Here is a 22960-nt window from a genome sequence, read left to right as displayed (position 1 = left end):
GACTTTTATAGCTTCTCCACCCCCGACCTCTCCTCCCCTTCCGCCTCGCCGCTCTGCCGCTCTGCCGCCTCGCCGCGCCGCCCCTCTGCCTGCTCTTGTTGCGGTGTCCCGCTCTTCCTGCCGCTCTCTTCGCCGCTCCGCTCCGCTCCGCCTCCGGCCAGTTCAGCTCCATGTGTGGATGTTTGTTTTGGGGGCCGGGGCGGGCCGGGGCGGATCGAGTGTCTCACATAGCGAACATAGCGGCCTTCATACTGCTGTAGTTTATATAATGACCACAGTAAACAACAGCAGAGAGACAGTCAGCAGATTCAGTCAGTCAGTCAGTGATTATTATTCATGATGGATTATTGATGATTGATGTGATCAGACTACAACACGTGTGTGTGTAAATAAGAAGCAGAGGTTTGTTTACAGTCAGCTGCTAAAAACATACACACGGATCAGCTGATTAAATCTTTTTTTAAACTTTAACATTTAAAGTTTAAAAACATTAAATGTTCTCTCTTAAGATTGTGGAGATACGTGGTTTTCAGCTAACAGCAGTCACATGACTCAGTCCTGATCCTGTTAAAAGATCAATGAGTTTATTGATCATTTACAGTCATGTAAAATCTGAGCTCCTGGAAAAAATCAGTGATTTATCAAACTAACGTTTTTTCTCCAGAAACAAAGAGAGTGGAGGGAAAGGATGTGTTTTCATTAAAAACAATAAAATGTTCAATGCATAAAAATGTAAATAATAATAATAATAATAGTAATAATATTATGTATATTATTATAACACCTGCAACATGGGAACCAGACGAATCTGCGAGCTCGTGCGTTGTTTGCTCTGGCAGGTGGTCTGCTCCTCCTCCGTTCAAACTGATTTCCACTCGACCTGGATTCGGTCGGGCCAATCACAGCCGTTTATCTCATGGGGCGGGTTTGCTAGATGATGGACAGGGGGCGCAGTTGAGGCATTTTCGTAAACAACAAAGATGGCTGCCGCTGATGTGGAGCGTTGTGTTGAATCCGCTGTGGTCGGTATTAAAGGCTGGACCTCTGGACGCTGATGGAAACTGTGAGGATTGCGTCACAGCGCTGCGTCACACGGTGCATTGCTCTGATTGGTTGTAGGTCCAGAGGCCCTTTGGTCTGCCCCGGTGATAACGAGCCTTGGAAATGGAAAATGAACTGAGAGGTAAATAAAAATGAAATAAAAATGGCAGCAGGAATATCAGCAGCGTATAAATCAGTGGTTGAAAGTAAATACATTTACTCCAGTACTGCACTTGAGTACAGTTTGATGTACTTGTACTTTACTTGAGTATTTCCATCGTATGCTACTTTATACTTCGACTGCAGTACATTTATCTGACAGCTCAAGTTTTCTTATGAAACGTGATAATTGTACCGAATTTGATGTTACACATTATTAATTATTCAAAACTATATAAAACAAATAATCAACATTAAATACAACTTACATGTTAATGCAGAATGATTCAGGAATAAAATAATAATAATATTAATATAATTATAAAACACAGGTAGAGGGCTGCTCTGCATAATGAGTACTTTCACTTTTAATACTTGAAGTGCATTTTGTTGCTGATGACCTTTCACAGTGTGGCGTCATATTTTATATGTTGAACACATGAAAGTCTCTGTTACAAAGTGAAGTCTAACCTGCATCATGTGAAGGTCTGTTCATCTTCATCACCATCATCATCTTCATCATCAGAAAGATGAAATCAGCTGATCTGCTGTCAGAATAAAAACATATTGAGGAGCTCCTCCTGCTGTTCACTGACGGTAACTGCACCATTTTAAATGACTTTTAGAACCAATCACATCACAGTATTCAGGCTTCATCATGTAAAGAAAACAGCTGTCAGTCATCTGAATATCAGCTGATCTGCTGACTGATGTCTGTAACTACAGACTGATCCTGGATCAGACACAGAACATCTGAAGGATTCAAACTTCTTCTTCTACACAAACAGCAGCAGGTTTACAGATATAAAGAATAATAAATAAAGTAAAATAACAGATCAGAAAGCGACACGGGAACGTGGTGAGAACCAGGAACCAGGAATCGTTTCTGTGTGTCCGGATCCTCCTGTCCTGCAAGCTCAGGCCGACAGATGTGTCGCTTAGCAACGGCACATGAACCGGCCTAAAATCGTTCCCATCAGAAAGTTTGCTTGTGTAATAGCGCCTCCTAGTGGGTAAAAGTGGAATGGCATACGATCCCGTCTTTATAACCAATCAGAGACTTTCAGTGACTTCCGTGTTTTGATCATTGACCAACCAGAAACATCCCATCAGGAGGAGCTTAGTGTAAAAGGTTTAAAAACTGATGCCGGGAGAAATGTCTGAATCCAGACTCTTCTTATTCCAGATTTGTGTTGGACTGAAATCCGAAGAATAAACGACTTTGTACTAAATGAAGTGGAGAGTTTCGTCCTTCTGTATCTCAGTGTTTGGTTCCTACAAACCTGTTGATAAACGATGACGTCACACAGGACTGCTGGTACACGATGACATCACACAGGATGATGACATCACACAGGAATGTTGGTACACGATGATGTCACACAGGATGATGACATCACACAGGGCTGTTGGTACACGATGACGTCACACAGGGCTGTTGGTACACGATGACGTCACACAGGATGATGACATCACACAGGACTGTTGGTACACGATGACGTCACACAGGACTATGACGTCACACAGGACTGTTGATACACGATGACGTCACACAGGATGATGACGTCACACAGGGCTGCTGGTACACGATGACGTCACACAGGATGATGACGTCACAGGGCTGCTAGTACACGATGACGTCACACAGGGCTGGTGGTACACGATGACGTCACACAGGACGATGACGTCACACAGGAATGTTGGTACACGATGACGTCACACAGGATGATGACGTCACAAGGCTGCTAGTACACGATGACGTCACACAGGGCTGGTGGTACACGATGACGTCACACAGGACGATGACGTCACACAGGAATGTTGGTACACGATGACGTCACACAGGATGATGACGTCACAGGGCTGCTAGTACACGATGACGTCACACAGGGTTGTTGGTACACGATGACGTCACACAGGATGATGACATCACACAGGACTGTTGGTACACGATGACGTCACACAGGATGATGACATCACACAGGAATGTTGGTACACGATGATGTCACACAGGATGATGACATCACACAGGGCTGTTGGTACACGATGACGTCACACAGGGCTGTTGGTACACGATGATGTCACACAGGACGATGACGTCACACAGGGCTGTTGGTACACGATGATGTCACACAGGACGATGATGTCACACAGGACTGTTGGTACACGATGACGTCACACAGGGCTGTTGGTACACGATGATGTCACACAGGACGATGACTTCACACAGGACTGTTGGTACACGATGACGTCACACAGGGCTGTTGGTACACGATGACGTCACACAGGATGATGACGTCACACAGGAATGTTGGTACACGATGACGTCACACAGGATGATGACGTCACAGGGCTGCTAGTACACGGCGACGTCACACAGGGCTGGTGGTACACGATGACGTCACACAGGACGATGACGTCACACAGGAATGTTGGTACACGATGACGTCACACAGGATGATGACGTCACAGGGCTGCTAGTACACGATGACGTCACACAGGGCTGGTGGTACACGATGACGTCACACAGGACGATGACGTCACACAGGAATGTTGGTACACGATGACGTCACACAGGATGATGACGTCACAGGGCTGCTAGTACACGATGACGTCACACAGGGCTGTTGGTACACGATGACGTCACACAGGATGATGACATCACACAGGACTGTTGGTACACGATGACGTCACACAGGATGATGACATCACACAGGAATGTTGGTACACGATGATGTCACACAGGATGATGACATCACACAGGGCTGTTGGTACACGATGACGTCACACAGGGCTGTTGGTACACGATGATGTCACACAGGACGATGACGTCACACAGGGCTGTTGGTACACGATGATGTCACACAGGACGATGATGTCACACAGGACTGTTGGTACACGATGACGTCACACAGGGCTGTTGGTACACGATGATGTCACACAGGACGATGACTTCACATAGGACTGTTGGTACACGATGACGTCACACAGGGCTGTTGGTACACGATGACGACGTCACACAGGATGATGACGCGTCACACAGGAATGTTGGTACGATGGCGTCACACAGGATGATGACGTCACAGGGCTGCTAGTACACGATGACGTCACACAGGGCTGGTGGTACACGATGACGTCACACAGGACGATGACGTCACACAGGAATGTTGGTACACGATGACGTCACACAGGATGATGACGCCACAGGGCTGCTAGTACACGATGACGTCACACAGGGCTGGTGGTACACGATGGCGTCACACAGGACGATGACGTCACACAGGAATGTTGGTACACGATGACGTCACACAGGATGATGACGCCACAGGGCTGCTAGTACACGATGACGCCACACAGGGTTGTTGGTACACGATGACGTCACACAGGATGATGACATCACACAGGACTGTTGGTACACGATGACGTCACACAGGATGATGACATCACACAGGAATGTTGGTACACGATGATGTCACACAGGATGATGACATCACACAGGGCTGTTGGTACGATGACGTCACACAGGGCTGTTGGTACACGATGATGTCACACAGGACGATGACGCCACACAGGGCTGTTGGTACACGATGATGTCACACAGGACGATGATGTCACACAGGACTGTTGGTACACGATGACGTCACACAGGGCTGTTGGTACACGATGATGTCACACAGGACGATGACTTCACACAGGACTGTTGGTACACGATGACGTCACACAGGGCTGTTGGTACACGATGACGTCACACAGGATGATGACGTCACACAGGAATGTTGGTACACGATGACGCACACAGGATGATGACGTCACAGGGCTGCTAGTACACGATGACGTCACACAGGGCTGGTGGTACACGATGACGTCACACAGGACGATGACGTCACACAGGAATGTTGGTACACGATGACGTCACACAGGATGATGACGTCACAGGGCTGCTAGTACACGATGACGTCACACAGGGCTGGTGGTACACGATGACGTCACACAGGACGATGACGTCACACAGGAATGTTGGTACACGATGACGTCACACAGGATGATGACGCCACAGGGCTGCTAGTACACGATGACGTCACACAGGGCTGTTGGTACACGATGACGTCACACAGGATGATGACATCACACAGGACTGTTGGTACACGATGACGTCACACAGGATGATGACATCACACAGGAATGTTGGTACACGATGATGTCACACAGGATGATGACATCACACAGGGCTGTTGGTACACGATGACGTCACACAGGGCTGTTGGTACACGATGATGTCACACAGGGCGATGGCGTCACACAGGGCTGTTGGTACACGATGATGTCACACAGGACGATGATGTCACACAGGACTGTTGGTACACGATGACGTCACACAGGGCTGTTGGTACACGATGATGTCACACAGGACGATTACTTCACATAGGACTGTTGGTACACGATGACGTCACACAGGGCTGTTGGTACACGATGACGTCACACAGGATGATGACGTCACACAGGAATGTTGGTACACGATGACGTCACACAGGATGATGACGTCACAGGGCTGCTAGTACACGATGACGTCACACAGGGCTGGTGGTACACGATGACGTCACACAGGACGATGACGTCACACAGGAATGTTGGTACACGATGACGTCACACAGGATGATGACGTCACAGGGCTGCTAGTACACAATGACGACATCACACAGGGCTGTTGGTACACGATGACGTCACACAGGATGATGACATCACACAGGAATGTTGGTACACGATGATGTCACACAGGATGATGACATCACACAGGGCTGTTGGTACACGATGACGTCACACAGGGCTGTTGGTACACGATGATGTCACACAGGACGATGACGTCACACAGGGCTGTTGGTACACGATGATGTCACACAGGACGACGACGTCACACAGGACTGTTGGTACACGATGACGTCACACAGGGCTGTTGGTACACGATGATGTCACACAGGACGATGACTTCACACAGGACTGTTGGTACACGATGACGTCACACAGGATGATGACGTCACACAGGACTGTTGGTACACGATGACGTCACACAGGACGATGACGTCACACAGGGCTGTTGGTACACGATGACGTCACACAGGGCTGTTGGTACACGATGATGTCACACAGGACGATGACGTCACACAGGGTATATATTTATAAAAGCGCGTCTCAGTTTGTCTCTCATTCACACACTGATGGCGGCGAGCTGCTGTCCGACCACCAGCAGCTTGGGGTTCAGCGTGTTGCTCGAGGAGACTCGGACATGTGGACAGGAGCAGCAGGGGATCGAACCCCCAACCCTGTGATTAGCGGACGACCTGCTCTACTTCCTGACTTCCTTAATTCATGAATTAATTCATTATTCTAAGGTTATTAAAGAAGTAGTGTGTGCACCTGCCCAGGTGGTGCAGATGGAAAGTAGCTGGTAGATAAAACAAATCATCATGTTATTTTACATGCTGAAGAATAACCGTTTACTTGTTAACGGGTAATAACACACTGTCAGCAGATATAAAGACGAGTCTAAGTGTTTATTAATGTTCAGCATTTGTTCTAACGTCTGTGGAGACATTTTATATTCCAGCTGTTTTACTTTATTATCATTCATCATGTTTATACAGCAGCCGCCACTTATTACAGCTGTTAATAAATACATTCATAAACACTTCGATCTGCTTACAGCTACATTATAGATTAATCAATTATTGAAATAGTTTCTGATCGGCTAATTGATTAATTGTTTCTAGGTGAGTTATTCCAATTGATGGGATTTAAAACAATTGATTTTTAATATTTGTGTGGAGACTGACCTGAGCTGATCAGAGTCAATAATCAATAATCAATATTAAACACTTAATATAAACATTAATGTGAATATGTTTAGAAATCAACATGAATTATTAATAATTGTTTAATATATTAAATATTAAAGAGTTTCCCCTCGGGGGATCAATAAAGTATTTCTGATTCTGATATTTGATGTTTTAATCTGTGACGTGTGATGGCAGCAAAGCTCTCACACACACACACACACACACACACACACACACACTCTCTCTCTCTCTCTCTCTCTCTCGTCCTCTGCGATCGATCAGCTTCAGTGAGTCTGATCTCTGATCAGTTTTACTTCAGTTTTTATCGATACTCCAGGTTGTGTTCGTGTCTGCGAGTCCGTCTGTCGGTGTCGCTCTGGTTTCATCTGGTTTGTTCTGGTTCCGGCTGCTTGTTCCGTAACTTTTCGGACTCAGTGTGAAGCTTCAGTCTCGGGTTAACTGTTAGCATCTTTCTGCTGGAGCTCATTAATCTTCTGTTAGCTTCGTTACACGGATCATTTCCGCCTCGGAGTCTCAGTTTCACACCGAAACGTCCCGCTGCTCTCCGGGCCGAACACTAAGCTTAGCTCCGAGGCTAGTTAGCAGGTTCGGCTCTGTTAGCCGGGCAGCTAGGCTAACTAGCTAACTATTAGCCTGAGTTAGCAGCTAGCAGTTAACCCGAGCTGCCTCCGGTCTCGTCATGCCGGCGATGCTGGAGAGAAACCCGGAGGCTCCGGGGAAGCGGAGAGGCAGAGCCCCGGCGGGAAGCGGCAGCAGCGGCCCCGCAGCAGCAGCGAACCCCGGCGGGAAGAGCCTGTCCGGTAATGGAACCAGCTGCTGGGAAGAAGGAAGTTCAGGCTCCAGCAGCGACGAGGAGCATGGTGGGTAGCCTCGGTCACTGTAGTACAGCTGTGTACTGTGTGTACTCCTGAGTACTATTACTGAGTACTACTGCGTGTGTGTGTGTGTGTGCAGGTGGAGGAGGTATGCGGGTCGGACTGCAGTACCAGGCAGTGGTTCCGGACTTTGACCCGGGTAAGAATCTAAACACGGCCAGGTAACCTGGAGATGGAGTGGTAGCCTCGAACAACACGAGCACTTAAGAACATGATACTGGTTAGCAGAGCTCTCTACTGGTTCCAGTTCTGTAGTACACGTGTCATACTGGTTCTGACGCACTAGTTGTAGCTCTGTAATCGATATATGTAACAGTCGTAGCTCTACAACAGATCACTTACATCGTTTGTGTTTCTACAGTGAGCAGCTTTCACTGCTGCTCCTTCTGTAATACATTTGTTCTACTGTTGCTGATCCTGGATCTCTTCTACAGTCTGGATCACACTGGTTTAATGAGTTTTAGGTTCATACTGGATGTGTTGTACTTCTAACTCTGTGATGCTGTTAAGTTTATTTTTTACACAAATAATAAAACACAAAAAACATAATGCATTAAAGCCTTAAAAAGAATTATTCTTATAAAGACCTCTTACCAAAGAAAGGAAAAACATCTCAAATGAAAATTTGTCAATAAAGAAAAAAGACAAACACATCTGCACACCATACAGAAGAAAATAGAAAAACAATAGAATAATAATTATATGTGCCAACAATAAAATGAACACAAGATACAAATATGTCATTGTTAATAAGAAGTACGTCACACTCTACAACTGTTGGAGAAGACATCAGAAGATACGACATCGAAAACGATCACCGATCTCTGGAAGCAGCATCGACCGATACCGATCACGGGTTCAAGCCTTCTGTTTGTGTAGCATTATTTATTTAACTACTCTTAACAACATTGTATATTAAGTATAAAAATTAACAGATGAGAAATGATCACGAATTGATAACCATACAGCCTCGGAGTGTGAGTGTTCGCCGTTGCTCTCCCTGGTCCGTGCACCGCGTCCGCGTCTTCTAGCGTAATACCAGTTAACGTCTCGCTCGCTAAAATGGGCACCTGGGCGGCATCTGATCGGCCATTACAGAGACCACTGATCAAACTATTTATAACGAATTTTGGCCGATATTGATCGTATAAAATTAAAGTATTTTGACTCATTAAATCAGCTGTAAGTCTGAATGTAGCGTTAATGAGTCAGTTAGTTCGGGGATTGAGTTGTGATGTGATGGTTTTTATTCCACAGATGTAAATCTTTAAAGATGTAAATGATTTACTCGTCTGCTGTTTTATTTGTGAATGACTGAATTTGTCTGAATCAATCTATTAAATGATGCAGGGACAGATCAGGCCGATACACACGTGTAGAGAAACATACATGTGAGATATATATTTGTTTTGGGAATAGAACATTTAGATGACGGAAGAGCCGAGTGTTCGATCTGACTACTAAATGTAGAAAATGTCATTAGTGAAGAAACGATCTTCAGAAGGTCGGTGGAACAAGCGGCAGCTCAAACTGTGTGTGAGAATCAGACTCGGCTTTATTGCCAGGGACCTACAATAACGCACTGCCGTAAGGTCTGTTGGACGACTAAATAAATAGAGTTGCTGTTGGATAAAATTAATGACATACTGTATATACAATTCACTTTTACTAAACTCCTAAATATTAATATTTATATATATTAATATTAAAGGCAACTCTGCTCACTGGTGTAGTCGTGCTATTTGTTCAGCTACAGCAGCGTCTCTTGCTAGCTAGCATGACGTGCACAAACAATAAAAATTGATTCAAAGTTAGGTTTAGTTAATTAAAAGTTTTACTTCCTGTTAATACAAATAATATTAATGATCATAACAGGGTGTGTGTGTGTGTGTGTGTGTGTGTGTGTGTGTTATCAGAAGTTGCCCAGGCAGCTCAGCTCAGAGAAAACCTCGGGATGCTGGTTTGGATCCCCAGCAGCTGTCTGAACCAGACTCAGTGTAAGAAACAGCTCTGAATTACTCTCTCAGATTGAACTTATAAAATATGACCTGCCAGTGAGCATGAAGCTGATGTTTACAGTGTATTTTCTGTTCCAGTGGACGAGTACATCGCCATCGCCAAAGAGAAACATGGCTACAATATGGAGCAGGTAAACTCGTATACTTTAACTCTGTGCAGCTAATCTGTACTAAGTGATAGACAGCTGAGATTTGTGAGTCTTCCTAAGTCTCTCTGACAGTATCTCTGTCTTCAGGCTCTTGGGATGCTCTTCTGGCACAAACACAACATTGAGAAATCTCTGGCCGACCTGCCAAACTTCACTCCGTTTCCTGATGAGTGGACGGTGGAGGACAGAGTCCTGTTTGAACAGGCCTTCAGCTTCCATGGGAAGAGCTTCCACCGCATCCAGCAGATGGTACTTACCAGTAAAACAGTTTGTTTATCGCACTGTGACCAGTGCAGAGCGTATATACTGCTGTTTAAGCTGCTCATTAAAGGCCGCCTCTCTCTCTGTAGTTACCTGATAAGTCGATGGCCAGTCTGGTTCGGTTTTATTACTCCTGGAAGAAAAGTCGCAGTAAAACGAGTCTGATGGACCGACAGACACGAAAACATAAGAGAGAAAGAGGTGACAGGTGAGCTGCAACCTGCACAGGTAACACAGGTAACACGATCACACAGACGCACCGCTAGAAACGCGTCGCCAGGAGAGCCTGCCGTGCACTCCTCTCTTGTGCCACGCATAAAAGTTCAAATATTCTCAACTTTTAAGCACAAGGCGCGGAGGTGCACCGCTCATCAATGTCAAACTTGGCCCAGGCAGCCAATCAAATCAAGCAAGAGGCGGGATTTACTACTTTACCACTTTCTTCCCGTCGCTTGAGCAGCCAGGTGAATCTCCCTGGTGAGCACTGTGAACCTAGTCGCTGCTGATTAATCGGAAAATAATCTTTATTTAAATATTCAGCCATCATCATTTTTATGCAGCCTATAAAAACAACATACTTGCAATAGTGACACAGAGTGCAGAACGAACAGTCAGTGTCTTCCTCTCTCTCTCTGGATAAAGACTGCACCAAGGTGTTGTGTCAGGTGTTGTGTCAGGTGCTGTGTCAGGTGTTGTCAGGTGTGGCGACATGCCAGCGTCAGATTGACTCAACCCTGCACTGATACGCCACTCTAGACGCGACAGCACCACACGTGCCTCTACATGTAACTAGACATTTTCTATTTTCGAAGTATAAGTGTAGTGTCAGACGTTGCTTGATAGTGCAGCGCACCTGACCATTGTAGCTTCACTCAGCACCACACCTGCGCCTACACCTAACTAGGTTAGGTGGAGGGCAAGTTAGGCAGGCAGGTATGCGTTTGGTGGTGTGCATGTATTTTGAAAATTTCCACCCCTAATACACTACATGACACTACAGGTAACACGACAGGTGAACAGGTAACACGGCAGGTGTACAGGTAACACGGGAGGTGAACAGGTAACACGGGAGGTGAACGGGTAACACGGCAGGTGTACGGGTAACACGGCAGGTGTACAGGTAACACGGGAGGTGAACGGGTAACACGGCAGGTGTACGGGTAACACGGGAGGTGAACAGGTAACACGGGAGGTGAACAGGTAACACGGCAGGTGTACGGGTAACACGGCAGGTGTACAGGTAACACGGGAGGTGTACGGGTAACACGGCAGGTGTACGGGTAACACGGCAGGTGTACGGGTAACACGACAGGTGTACGGGTAACACGGCAGGTGTACAGGTAACACGACAGGTGAACAGGTAACACGGCAGGTGTAAACTGTCACAGGTGAACAGTGTAAATCATTGTGCGTCCTGTGATGTTATTAGTTGACTCTAATAAGTAATTTAAACTTTCAGTGACGATGAAGTTGAAGACGGAAACGTAAATCCCCCCAGTGACTCCGAGTTCGACCCAAACAAAGTCGACAAGAAGGAGGTAAACTACTGTTGACTGACTGTTTACTGTTGACTGTTTACTGACTGTTTACTGTTGACTGACTGTTTACTGACTGTTTACCGATTGATTGTTTACTGACTGTTTACTGTTTACTGACCGTTGACTGACTGTTTACTGTTGACTGACTGTTTACTATTGACTGACTGTTTACTGACTGTTTACTGATTGATTGTTGACTGACTGTTGACTGACTGTTTACTGACTGTTAACTGTTGACTGACTGTTTACCGATTGATTGTTTACTGACGTTTACTGTTTACTGACTGTTGACTGACTGTTTACCGATTGATTGTTTACTGACTGTTTACTGTTTACTGACTGTTTACTGACTGTTTAAAGACTGTTTACCGATTGATTGTTTACTGATGGTTTCGTGACTGTTGACATTTACTGTGGTTTACCGACTGTTGATTGTTTACTGACTGTTTACCGATTGTTTACTGACTGTTTACTGACTGTTTAAAGACTGTTTACCGATTGATTGTTTACTTACTGTTTACTGACTGTTTACCGATTGATTGTTTACTTACTGTTTACTGTTGACTGACTGTTTACCGATTGATTGTTTACTGATGGTTTCGTGACTGTTGACATTTACTGGTGGTTTACCGACTGTTGACTGTTTACTGACTGTTTTTGTCTGACAAATGGTTTTGTTTCAGGTGAGTTCTGGATCAGACAGGTCGGAAGTCAAACCAGCTGCTGGACTGAAGGTAACAACACCTGAACAACACCTGAACACCTGTACCTGTATCATCTAGAACACCTGCCCTGTCTGAAGCTGACCTGTCTCTCTCTCTCTCTGTCAGTCAAGTCATAGTAACCAGTCTCTCTCTCTCTGTGCACCTGTCTCTCTCTCTCTGTGCACCTGTCTCTCTCTCTCTGTGCACCTGTAGACAGGCAGTAAGGCGTCTCAGCGGTTGAAGAAACGTCCTCCCAGAGGAATGTTTCTGAATCAGCAGGACGTCGTTTCGCTCTCATCTTCGTCTCCTCAGGGACTCATCAGACAACTGGACTGTCAGCTGGTCTCCATCAAGAGACAGGTCTGTCTGTCTGATCACCTGTCTGTCTGATCACCTGTCTGTCTGTCTGTCTGTCTGTCAGCTGGTCTCCATCAAGAGACAGGTCTGTCTGTCTGATCACCTGTCTGTCTGTCTGATCACCTGTCTGTCTGTCAGCTGGTCTCCATCAAGAGACAGGTCTGTCTGTCTGATCACCTGTCTGTCTGATCACCTGTCTGTCTGTCTGTCAGCTGGTCTCCATCAAGAGACAGGTCTGTCTGTCTGATCACCTGTCTGTCTGATCACCTGTCTGTCTGTCTGTCTGTCTGTCAGCTGGTCTCCATCAAGAGACAGGTCTGTCTGTCTGATCACCTGTCTGTCTGTCAGCTGGTCTCCATCAAGAGACAGGTCTGTCTGTCTGATCACCTGTCTGTCTGATCACCTGTCTGTCTGTCTGTCAGCTGGTCTCCATCAAGAGACAGGTCTGTCTGTCTGATCACCTGTCTGTCTGATCACCTGTCTGTCTGTCAGCTGGTCTCCATCAAGAGACAGGTCTGTCTGTCTGATCACCTGTCTGTCTGATCACCTGTCTGTCTGTCTGTCTGTCAGCTGGTCTCCATCAAGAGACAGGTCTGTCTGTCTGATCACCTGTCTGTCTGATCACCTGTCTGTCTGTCTGTCTGTCAGCTGGTCTCCATCAAGAGACAGGTCTGTCTGTCTGATCACCTGTCTGTCTGTCTGATCACCTGTCTGTCTGTCTGTCAGCTGGTCTCCATCAAGAGACAGGTCTGTCTGTCTGATCACCTGTCTGTCTGTCTGATCACCTGTCTGTCTGTCAGCTGGTCTCCATCAAGAGACAGGTCTGTCTGTCTGATCACCTGTCTGTCTGTCTGTCAGCTGGTCTCCATCAAGAGACAGGTCTGTCTGTCTGATCACCTGTCTGTCTGATCACCTGTCTGTCTGTCTGTCAGCTGGTCTCCATCAAGAGACAGGTCTGTCTGTCTGATCACCTGTCTGTCTGATCACCTGTCTGTCTGTCTGTCAGCTGGTCTCCATCAAGAGACAGGTCTGTCTGTCTGATCACCTGTCTGTCTGATCACCTGTCTGTCTGTCTGATCACCTGTCTGTCTGTCTGTCAGCTGGTCTCCATCAAGAGACAGGTCTGTCTGTCTGATCACCTGTCTGTCTGTCTGATCACCTGTCTGTCTGTCAGCTGGTCTCCATCAAGAGACAGGTCTGTCTGTCTGATCACCTGTCTGTCTGATCACCTGTCTGTCTGTCTGTCAGCTGGTCTCCATCAAGAGACAGGTCTGTCTGTCTGTCCGTATTTATCTCTCTCTCTCCTCACCTGTCTGTCTCCTCACCTGTCTCTCTCCTCACCTGTCTCTCTCCTCACCTGTCTCTCTCTCTGTGTTTCAGATTCAGACCATCAAACAGTCAAACAGTTGTCTGAAGGAAAAAATCAGTTCAGGAGTCGACGAGTTCAGACAACCTGAGGTAACCACGGCAACACAGCGACACACAGCAGCACATGCCACCGCAGCCTGTATAAAACACGGCCGTAGTGGGGCTCTAGGGGGACTGACTCGCTTTTGGAGCCTAAGTGGGCTTTCGAGGGACGGCAGGTTTTGGTACTTCCTGTTGGCTTCATTTTTCAGCCCTGCAGGTTTCGCTTGATAGCCGCCCTCATTGCTGTCTGTAGGTGCTGGTACCTGTTGATGTTGATGTAGTTGCTGATCTTTACGTCTTCATGTTGCTGTTTTTTGTTTCAGGTGAATCAGAAGTTTAACACTCGTTGGACCACAGAAGAGCAGCTGCTTGCTGTACAAGGTAACACCTGAACTACCTGTGACCAGGCGAACTGACACACCTGAACTACCTGTGACCAGGCAAACTGACACACCTGAACTATCTGTGACCAGGCGAACTGACACACCTGAACTACCTGTGACCAGGCGAACTGACACACCTGAACTACCTGTGACTAGGCAAACTGACACACTTGAACTACCTGTGACTAGGCAAACTGACACACCTGAACTACCTGTGACCAGGCAAACTGACACACCTGAACTATCTGTGACCAGGCGAACTGACACACCTGAACTACCTGTGACCAGGCGAACTGACACACCTGAACTACCTGTGACCAGGCGAACTGACACACCTGAACTACCTGTGACCAGGCAAACTGACACACCTGAACTACCTGTGACCAGGCAAACTGACACACCTGAACTATCTGTGACCAGGCGAACTGATGTACCTGAACTACCTGTGACTAGGTGAACTGATGTACCTGTACTACCTGTGACCAGGTAAACTGACACACCTGAACTACCTGTGACTAGGTGAACTGATGTACCTGAACTACCTGTAACTAGGCAAACTGACACACCTGAACTACCTGTGACTAGGTGAACTGACACACCTGAACTACCTGTGACTAGGTGAACTGATGTACCTGAACTACATGTAACTAGGCAAACTGACACACCTGAACTACCTGTGACCAGGCGAACTGACACACCTGAACTACCTGTGACCAGGCAAACTGACACACCTGAACTACCTGTAACTAGGCGAACTGACACACCTGAACTACCTGTAACTAGGTGAACTAATGCATCTGAAATAATTAAACCTTGATTACTATAATTATACCCCTCAGTCAGTGATTGGTCAGTGACTCTCCCTCTCATCCAATGACACGCAGCCATCAGGAAGTATGGGCGGGACTTCCAGGCGATCTCAGATGTGATTGGTAACAAGTCGGTGGTTCAGGTAAAGAACTTCCTGGTGAACTACAGACGGAGGTTTAACCTGGACGAGGTTCTTCAGGAGTGGGAGGCCGAACACGGGATGGAAGGGGGAGATGGGGGAGGAGGAGAGGAGGACAATACGGAGGACAAGATGGAGGACAAGATGGAGGTGTGTCCTGCTGAGGAGGAGGAGGTCACTGCCAAGGAGAGAAAGGAGGTGAGGAGAAGTTTTCATGTTTACTAGAAATCCCAGAATCCTCTCTGTCTGCAGGTCGATCACTTTACTAATCGTCTGGACATTTATTGTTCTGATGCACTGAAGACTTTTTAAATCTACCTGTGCTTTCTACTCCATGATAACACTAGAACAAATGCACTTCCTGAAGGAAATGCAGTGTGGTTACTGGCAGCAGTTGAGAGAGTAAATAATAATAATATTATTACTGTTTATCAAGCAGATTATTGATGAATCACACCACAGATTCACATGTGAATCACAGCCTCATTTAATTGCTCTAAGAGTTGAATGCTAGAAGGCCACTGCACACAGATGTAATGTTTACAACACAGTGTTAACTGGTTACTACACAGATTTAACTGGTTACAACCAGTGATACAACAAGATCTACAATATTCAAGCAACAGGCTATTTTATTTCATAGGGTAAATATTTAAACGTAAGGAAAATACTGATATTCTCTCTCTCACACACACACACACACAGTAGGTGCAGTGCTATTTGTTCTGGTACCTGAGCGCACCTGTGACGCACTCGTGCACGCCCACGGTCAGGTTGTGGCTCGTTTCGAAGGTTATGTAACCGCTGTTCCTACGGTGGCGAGTTTCTAAACATTAGTCAACGAGAACTGACCACACGACTTTCTGAGCAGTCTCATCGTGTTGAATATTACGCGGCAGCCAAACAGCTAGCTAAGTAGTGTTAGGCAAGACAGGATGGAGGAGGTTGTAATTGCATTAAAGAGTTTCCCTTCGGGGATCAATAAAGTACTTCTGATTCTGATAATTAGCAGCAATGAGCAATAACTTACAGGCGAAGTAGTTTATGTTTTGATTGATTTCATTTACTTGTGCCGAGCAAATGAAGCCGCACTGGAAACATCCATTGTGAGGAAAAGCTGCAGTTCAGTCAGAGGTCAGGTTCATCGAACGGGCTCGGCCATGAAAACGGAGCTAAGCTAGCTTTCGTGGTGCAGCACGAGCTGGCCCCGGTCAACAGGCTGCGTCGCCATCTTTCTCTACAGACGCATCACAAATAAAGAAACTGTGGGAAGAGAACGATGAATGAAAGGACTGCTGCCTTTTCATCTCTACTAGTTAACGTTAGCTAGCTACAGACTGCCGCTCAAAGGCTACCGGCAGCTACCCGCAGCTGTTAGTGTTTTTTCTTATTCGTCGCATTTCAGGCAGTCTTTTGCAATGTGTTTATCGCAGATGTTCATATCGCAATGATAATGAAAATACAATTCATCAGGCAGCACCGGCTCCGACTCAGTGTGAACCGGCTCCGACTCAGTGTGAACCGGTTACGACTTGTGTGAACCGTTACGACTCAGTGTAAACCGGTTACGACTCAGTGTGACCCGGTTACGACTCAGTGTGAACCGGTTACGACTCAGTGTGAACCGGTTACGACTTGTGTGAACCGTTACGACTCGTGTGAACCGGCTCTGACTCAGTGTGAACCGGTTACGACTCGTGTGAACCGGCTCCGACTCAGTGTGAACCGGTTACGACTTGTGTGAACCGTTACGACTCGTGTGAACGGCTCCGACTCAGTGTGAACGGTTACGACTGCGTGTGAACCGGCTCCGACTCAGTGTGAACCGGTTACGACTCGCGGTGACCCAGTTACGACTCAGTGTGAACCGGTTACGACTCAGTGTGAACCGGTTACGACTCAGTGTGAACCGGTTACGACTCGTGTGAACCGGCTCCGACTCAGTGTGAACCGGTTACGACTGCGTGTGAACGGCTCCGACTCAGTGTGAACCGGTTACGACTCGTGTGAACCGGCTCCGACTCAGTGTGAACCGGTTACGACTCAGTGTGAACCGGTTACGACTTGTGTGAACCGTTACGACTCGTGTGAACCGGCTCTGACTCAGTGTGAACCGGTTACGACTCGTGTGAACCGGTTACGACTCAGTGTGAACCGGTTACGACTTGTGTGAACCGTTACGACTCGTGTGAACCGGCTCTGACTCAGTGTGAACCGGTTACGACTCGTGTGAACCGGCTCCGACTCAGTGTGAACCGGTTACGACTTGTGTGAACCGTTACGACTCGTGTGAACCGGCTCCGACTCAGTGTGAACCGGTTACGACTCGTGTGAACCGGCTCCGACTCAGTGTGAACCGGTTACGACTCGTGTGACCCGGTTACGACTCAGTGTGAACCGGTTACGACTCAGTGTGAACCGGTTACGACTCGTGTGAACCGGTTACGACTCGTGTGAACCGGCTCCGACTCAGTGTGAACCGGTTACGACTCGTGTGAACCGGCTCCGACTCAGTGTGAACCGGTTACGACTCGTGTGAACCGGCTCCGACTCAGTGTGAACCGGCTCCGACTCAGTGTGAACCGGTTACGACTCAGTGTGAACCGGCTCCGACTCAGTGTGAACCGGTTACGACTCGTGTGAACCGGCTCCGACTCAGTGTGAACCGGTTACGACTCGTGTGAACCGGCTCCGACTCAGTGTGAACCGGTTACGACTCAGTGTGAACCGGCTCCGACTCAGTGTGAACCGGTTACGACTCAGTGTGAACCGGCTCCGACTCAGTGTGAACCGGTTACGACTCGTGTGAACCGGCTCCGACTCAGTGTGAACCGGTTACGACTGCGTGTGAACCGGCTCCGACTCAGTGTGAACGGCTCCGACTCAGTGTGAACCGGTTACGACTCGTGTGAACCGGCTCCGACTCAGTGTGAACCGGTTACGACTCGTGTGACCCGGTTACGACTCAGTGTGAACCGGTTACGACTCAGTGTGAACCGGTTACGACTCGTGTGAACGGTTACGAGTGTGAACCGGCTCCGACTCAGTGTGAACCGGTTACGACTCGTGTGAACCGGCTCCGACTCAGTGTGAACCGGTTACGACTCGTGTGAACCGGCTCTGACTCAGTGTGAACCGGCTCCGACTCAGTGTGAACCGGCTCCGACTCAGTGTGGACCGGTTACGGCTCAGTGTGAACCGGCTCCGACTCAGTGTGACCCGGTTACGACTCGTGTGACCCGGTTACGACTCAGTGTGAACCGGTTACGACTCAGTGTGAACCGGCTCCGACTCAGTGTGACCCGGTTACGACTCGTGTGACCCGGTTACGACTCGTGTGACCCGGCTCCGACTCAGTGTGACCCGGTTACGACTCAGTGTGAACCGGCTCCGACTCACTGTGGACCGGTTACGGCTCAGACTGATGATCAGTCATATACTGTGACTTGACTGTGTTTCTGCTCTCTGCTGCAGGACTCGTCCTCTCCAGTGGACTCCCAGAAGCCTCAGACCTCCTGAGACCCTCTGACCTCTGACCCTGCCCCTCTGGTTTTATGATGTCATCATGTATTTTATCTTATGTTATTTTATTTTCTCACTTTATCAGTTAGTGTGTTGGACTTTTATTGATCAGGTATGAGGTTTGTATCTTGTCTGTCATCACTGCTCTCGGACCAATCAGAAATCAGATCTGACCTGTCAATCAAAGTGGGCGGGACCTGTGCTTTGTCTTTTTTTCTAATTTCTATTTGAACAATGTTTTATGTTTTTAATGTTTATTTTTTTCTTTCTTTGTGTGTGTGCGGAGTTGGGTGGGTGGGGGGTCAAGTGAAGCAGCCATGTTGGATGATGTCACTCAGGTAAGCGGCGTGTCCTGTCCTGATGATGTCATCCTGTTTGGGAGATTTTAGGACCTTTTAGAGAAGTGACAATAAAACCAAAGTTCATCAATAAATGAATTTGTTTCTTCTTCAGTTTCTTCTCTTTTTTGAAACTTCTGTTTGTGGGTTTTCGAACATACAAACATTAAATGAAACTTTGGGCTAACGTTAACAAAAGATGTTTCTGATTCTGTAATTTTGTCAATATTTTCAGTGAAACCTCAAACCAGAGTTTCTCTGGCTGAAGCTGCTTTTATCAAACACATAGTTTAATAGAATTAATTTACCTGCTGGTCAAAGATTGATATATTAGATTTGATATGAGTTTATTCTCAATATTACAATCAGAAAACTTGTTCAGGTTCTGAACTGAAAGTCTCAGGAACCGATTATTATATAGAGATTATTATTCTGCTCTTGCTCGGATCTTCATGAGATTTGGGTGGATCATTCCCAACACGAAGTCAGCCATTTTAGATTTCCTCGTCAATTTCAATTTTTGCAACGCAAAATGGCTCGATAGCGCCCCCCTACCAAATTTTTGACGAAGCAGCCCCCGTGGTACGTTTCACCTAGATGTACGAAATGTGGGAGGCAGATGTATCGTCTCCAGACTAAAAAAAAAGCCTCTTGGAGCCATACCCTAAACCCAACAGGAAGTCAGCCATTTAGAATTTGACGTGCCATTTTTCGCCATTTTCTTTATTGAACTCCTCCTAGAGAATTAAGGGATCGACTTCAGATTTGGGCAGTGCAACCTAAAGACCGTTCTGATGCTAAATTTTTACGTTCTTTCAAGTCGTGTTGCGGCAAATTGCGGGTTCCAGAATTAGTAACAGTCCTACCTCGATCCAAAATTTGTATTCAATTCAATTTTATTTACATAGCGCCAGTTCCTTACAGAAGTTATCTCATATTGCACTTTTTCTATAGAGCAGATCTGGACCGTACTCTTTCTAATAAGATTTATAGAGACCCAACAGTTCCCAGTTGGGTCCTGGTTACAGTGCCTCCTTGTTCCAGCACGAGTGACTGTGCTTCCTCAGCTCCTCATCATCAGATCTTTGGCTGAAGGGTCTCGGGCTGAGGACATTTAAAGGCTAATTTGGAGTTCCATTGTGTGATCTACACTTGATGCACGGCAACACTCCCTTGTATGATTAGTGCATGTTCGCTAGCGCCACACAGTGGATGCAGGAAGTGATATTTAACTCCTTCGTGCATGGCCTCCGGTCACCAGAGCGCAGCTGTCGTGGAGGCGTGGGCCTGTTCAGTGCTGCTTGTAGCTTTAATTCTCTTTTATATTTTCATATACACAAAGCTAACATGCTAGCAGCTCGGAGGTTAAATGCTAACATGCTCACAATGCTAACATTTGAATGTTAAGCAGGTATAATGTCTAAACCAAATTTCATGACAATCCAACAGTTAATCTGTAACATCTGTAATGATTTTATTATTTGAATCATTATGTTTTACAGCTTTTGGAAAAACAGTAAAAGCAGTGATTCACTTTAATTATTAAATAATAAAATCCTCAAATATTATGCTTATTGCATTAATTCATTGATTAAGAGTCTATATCTGTAAATCACTGATAATATTCATAATTCACTGTTTTAAAACACGTTTTATTATCTACAGACATGAATTAGATGTGTTTCCACTGGTTTTCTCAGCTGTCTTTACGTGAGGTATAAATAAAGTTGTTACTGTAAATAAAACTCCAGGAGGTTTTTAATTTAGGATCTTTTTCTCCGCTGTTAAAATCATGAACCGATCGTTTACTCTCAAAACAAGAAGAACACAATTTGTCATCAAACTAATATTAACTTGTTTATTCAGAATATGTGTGAAGCAGAATTCACTGTTAGTTTTATAATTCTCAAATCCACAGCTCCTTTTCAACGTTTCTTCACTGACTTTTCCTTCACTTCTTTTCTGATAGTTTGTTTTAACACATTTATTAACAGGAATGTTTCATATTGTCACTAATCTGGTTTTGTTATAACGTCACAGAGCTGATAACAGGTGGATCAAATGTAGTTTACATCTCATTTACATCACAGAGGTGAAACTGAGTTTTATATGTGGATCAGACAGACGTCAGAGGGGGGACGGGCTGCAGGAGTTAGGGTTAAATATGTTGGTTCAACTGTCTGTGAGGACAGTTGAACCAACATATTTCAATTCAATTCAGTTTTATTTATACAGCGCCAATTCACAACAAAAGTTATCTCCCTACAGAGCAGGTCCAGACCGAACTCTGTATAATATTAGTTACAGAGACCCAACAAATCCCACCACGAGCAAGCACTTGGCCACAGCGGCAAGGAAAAACTTCCTTTAAGAGGCAGAAACCTGGAGCAGAACCAGACTCAGGGGCGGCCATCAGAGAGGGGGGTAGAGTTAGGGAGGCACAATATTTGTATGTTATTTAAATATCAGCAGACACACAGTCATCATCCTTTATTGTATTTTCATTTATTTATTTATCATTATTTATATAAATATCATATTTTATATTATGTGTTATTCATTATTGTGACATTTAAGATAGAAGATAGAAGCACTGAACAGAGAGCACACAGCGCCCCCGGTGGCCGGCTCTGTCTCTGGGAAACAGCGCCCCGGTGGCCGGCTCTGTCTCTGGGAAACAGCGCCCCGGTGGCCGGCTCTGTCTCCGGGCAGTCTCCGGGAAACAGCGCCCCGGTGGCCGGCTCTGTCTCCGGGCAGTCTCCGGGAAACAGCGCCCCCGGTGGCCGGCTCTGTCTCTGGGAAACAGCGCCCCGGTGGCCGGCTCTGTCTCTGGGAAACAGCGCCCCCGGTGGCCGGCTCTGTCTCCGGGAAACAGCGCCCCCGGTGGCCGGCTCTGTCTCCGGGAAACAGCGCCCCCGGTGGCCGGCTCTGACTCCGGGAAACAGCGCCCCCGGTGGCCGGCTCTGTCTCCGGGCAGCTGGGGGATTTCCTGGGCGGAAGCAGCGGAGGGGGTTTCCACTGTGATCAGCCCAGTCCTCCCCGCTGGATCTCTGAACTGGATCCCAGTGACTTCTCTCTCTCACATACACAGGACCGACAGAACCCGGAGAGCCCGCAGAACCCTGAACCCGAACCCGGACCATGAGGAGTCCGCCTGAGGCCCGGAGGCTCAGAGGCAGCGACAGCGGCAGGTTGACGGTTTGAATCCCGCAGAGAGTCCGCTGAGCCGAGGAGCTGCTGAGCTGAGCTGTGGCCTGCGGAGGAGATTCATGTGAGTCACAGAGACAGTAGAACCTGAGCAGAACCTCAGCAGAACCTCAGCAGAACCTGACAGCAGCGGGTAGAAGCGGAGAACATGTTAGCTGTGTGCTAGCTCTCTGTAACGGAGGGAAACACTACAGATG

At 46.8% G+C, this 22960-nt stretch overlaps 2 protein-coding genes and 1 long non-coding RNA gene across 4 annotated transcripts in view; 2 read left to right on the top strand and 1 right to left on the bottom strand.

Annotated features, from left to right (window-relative positions):
- Window positions 1-50: 50 nt before the first annotated feature.
- On the bottom strand, window positions 51-4202 carry LOC122862209. Its single transcript, XR_006374651.1, has 3 exons — window positions 1672-4202; window positions 785-1157; window positions 51-254 (listed from the first exon to the last, which is right to left on the bottom strand). It is a non-coding gene; the product is annotated as an uncharacterized LOC122862209 (long non-coding RNA).
- A 3039-nt stretch (window positions 4203-7241) lies between these two features.
- Window positions 7242-19670, top strand: rcor1 (REST corepressor 1). Its single transcript, XM_044166896.1, has 13 exons — window positions 7242-7912; window positions 8007-8066; window positions 9844-9924; window positions 10024-10076; window positions 10182-10343; window positions 10445-10563; window positions 11815-11893; window positions 12577-12627; window positions 12811-12957; window positions 14335-14412; window positions 14688-14745; window positions 15632-15894; window positions 19171-19670. Exons 1-13 carry the CDS (start codon window positions 7732-7734, stop codon window positions 19213-19215), a joined length of 1377 nt encoding a protein of 458 aa, XP_044022831.1. The 5' UTR covers window positions 7242-7731; the 3' UTR covers window positions 19216-19670.
- Window positions 19671-22540: 2870 nt separating this feature from the next.
- The window catches only part of traf3 (TNF receptor-associated factor 3), a 21958-nt gene continuing 21538 nt past the window's right edge, over window positions 22541-22960 (top strand). The window contains exon 1 of one of the 2 annotated variants that reach the window (XM_044166728.1): window positions 22541-22827. The gene's annotated coding sequence lies outside the window, so the exon portion shown is untranslated. The remainder of the gene's footprint in view (window positions 22828-22960) is intronic. The other variant, XM_044166729.1, reaches the window with a different exon arrangement.

The sequence above is a fragment of the Siniperca chuatsi genome, linkage group LG15 (genome assembly GCF_020085105.1).
Source record: "Siniperca chuatsi isolate FFG_IHB_CAS linkage group LG15, ASM2008510v1, whole genome shotgun sequence".
In the NCBI taxonomy this organism is placed as follows: Eukaryota; Metazoa; Chordata; class Actinopteri; order Centrarchiformes; family Sinipercidae; genus Siniperca; species Siniperca chuatsi.
The sequence above is the reverse complement of the archived record's forward strand: the minus strand, read 5'-3'. Positions and strand labels throughout refer to the sequence as shown.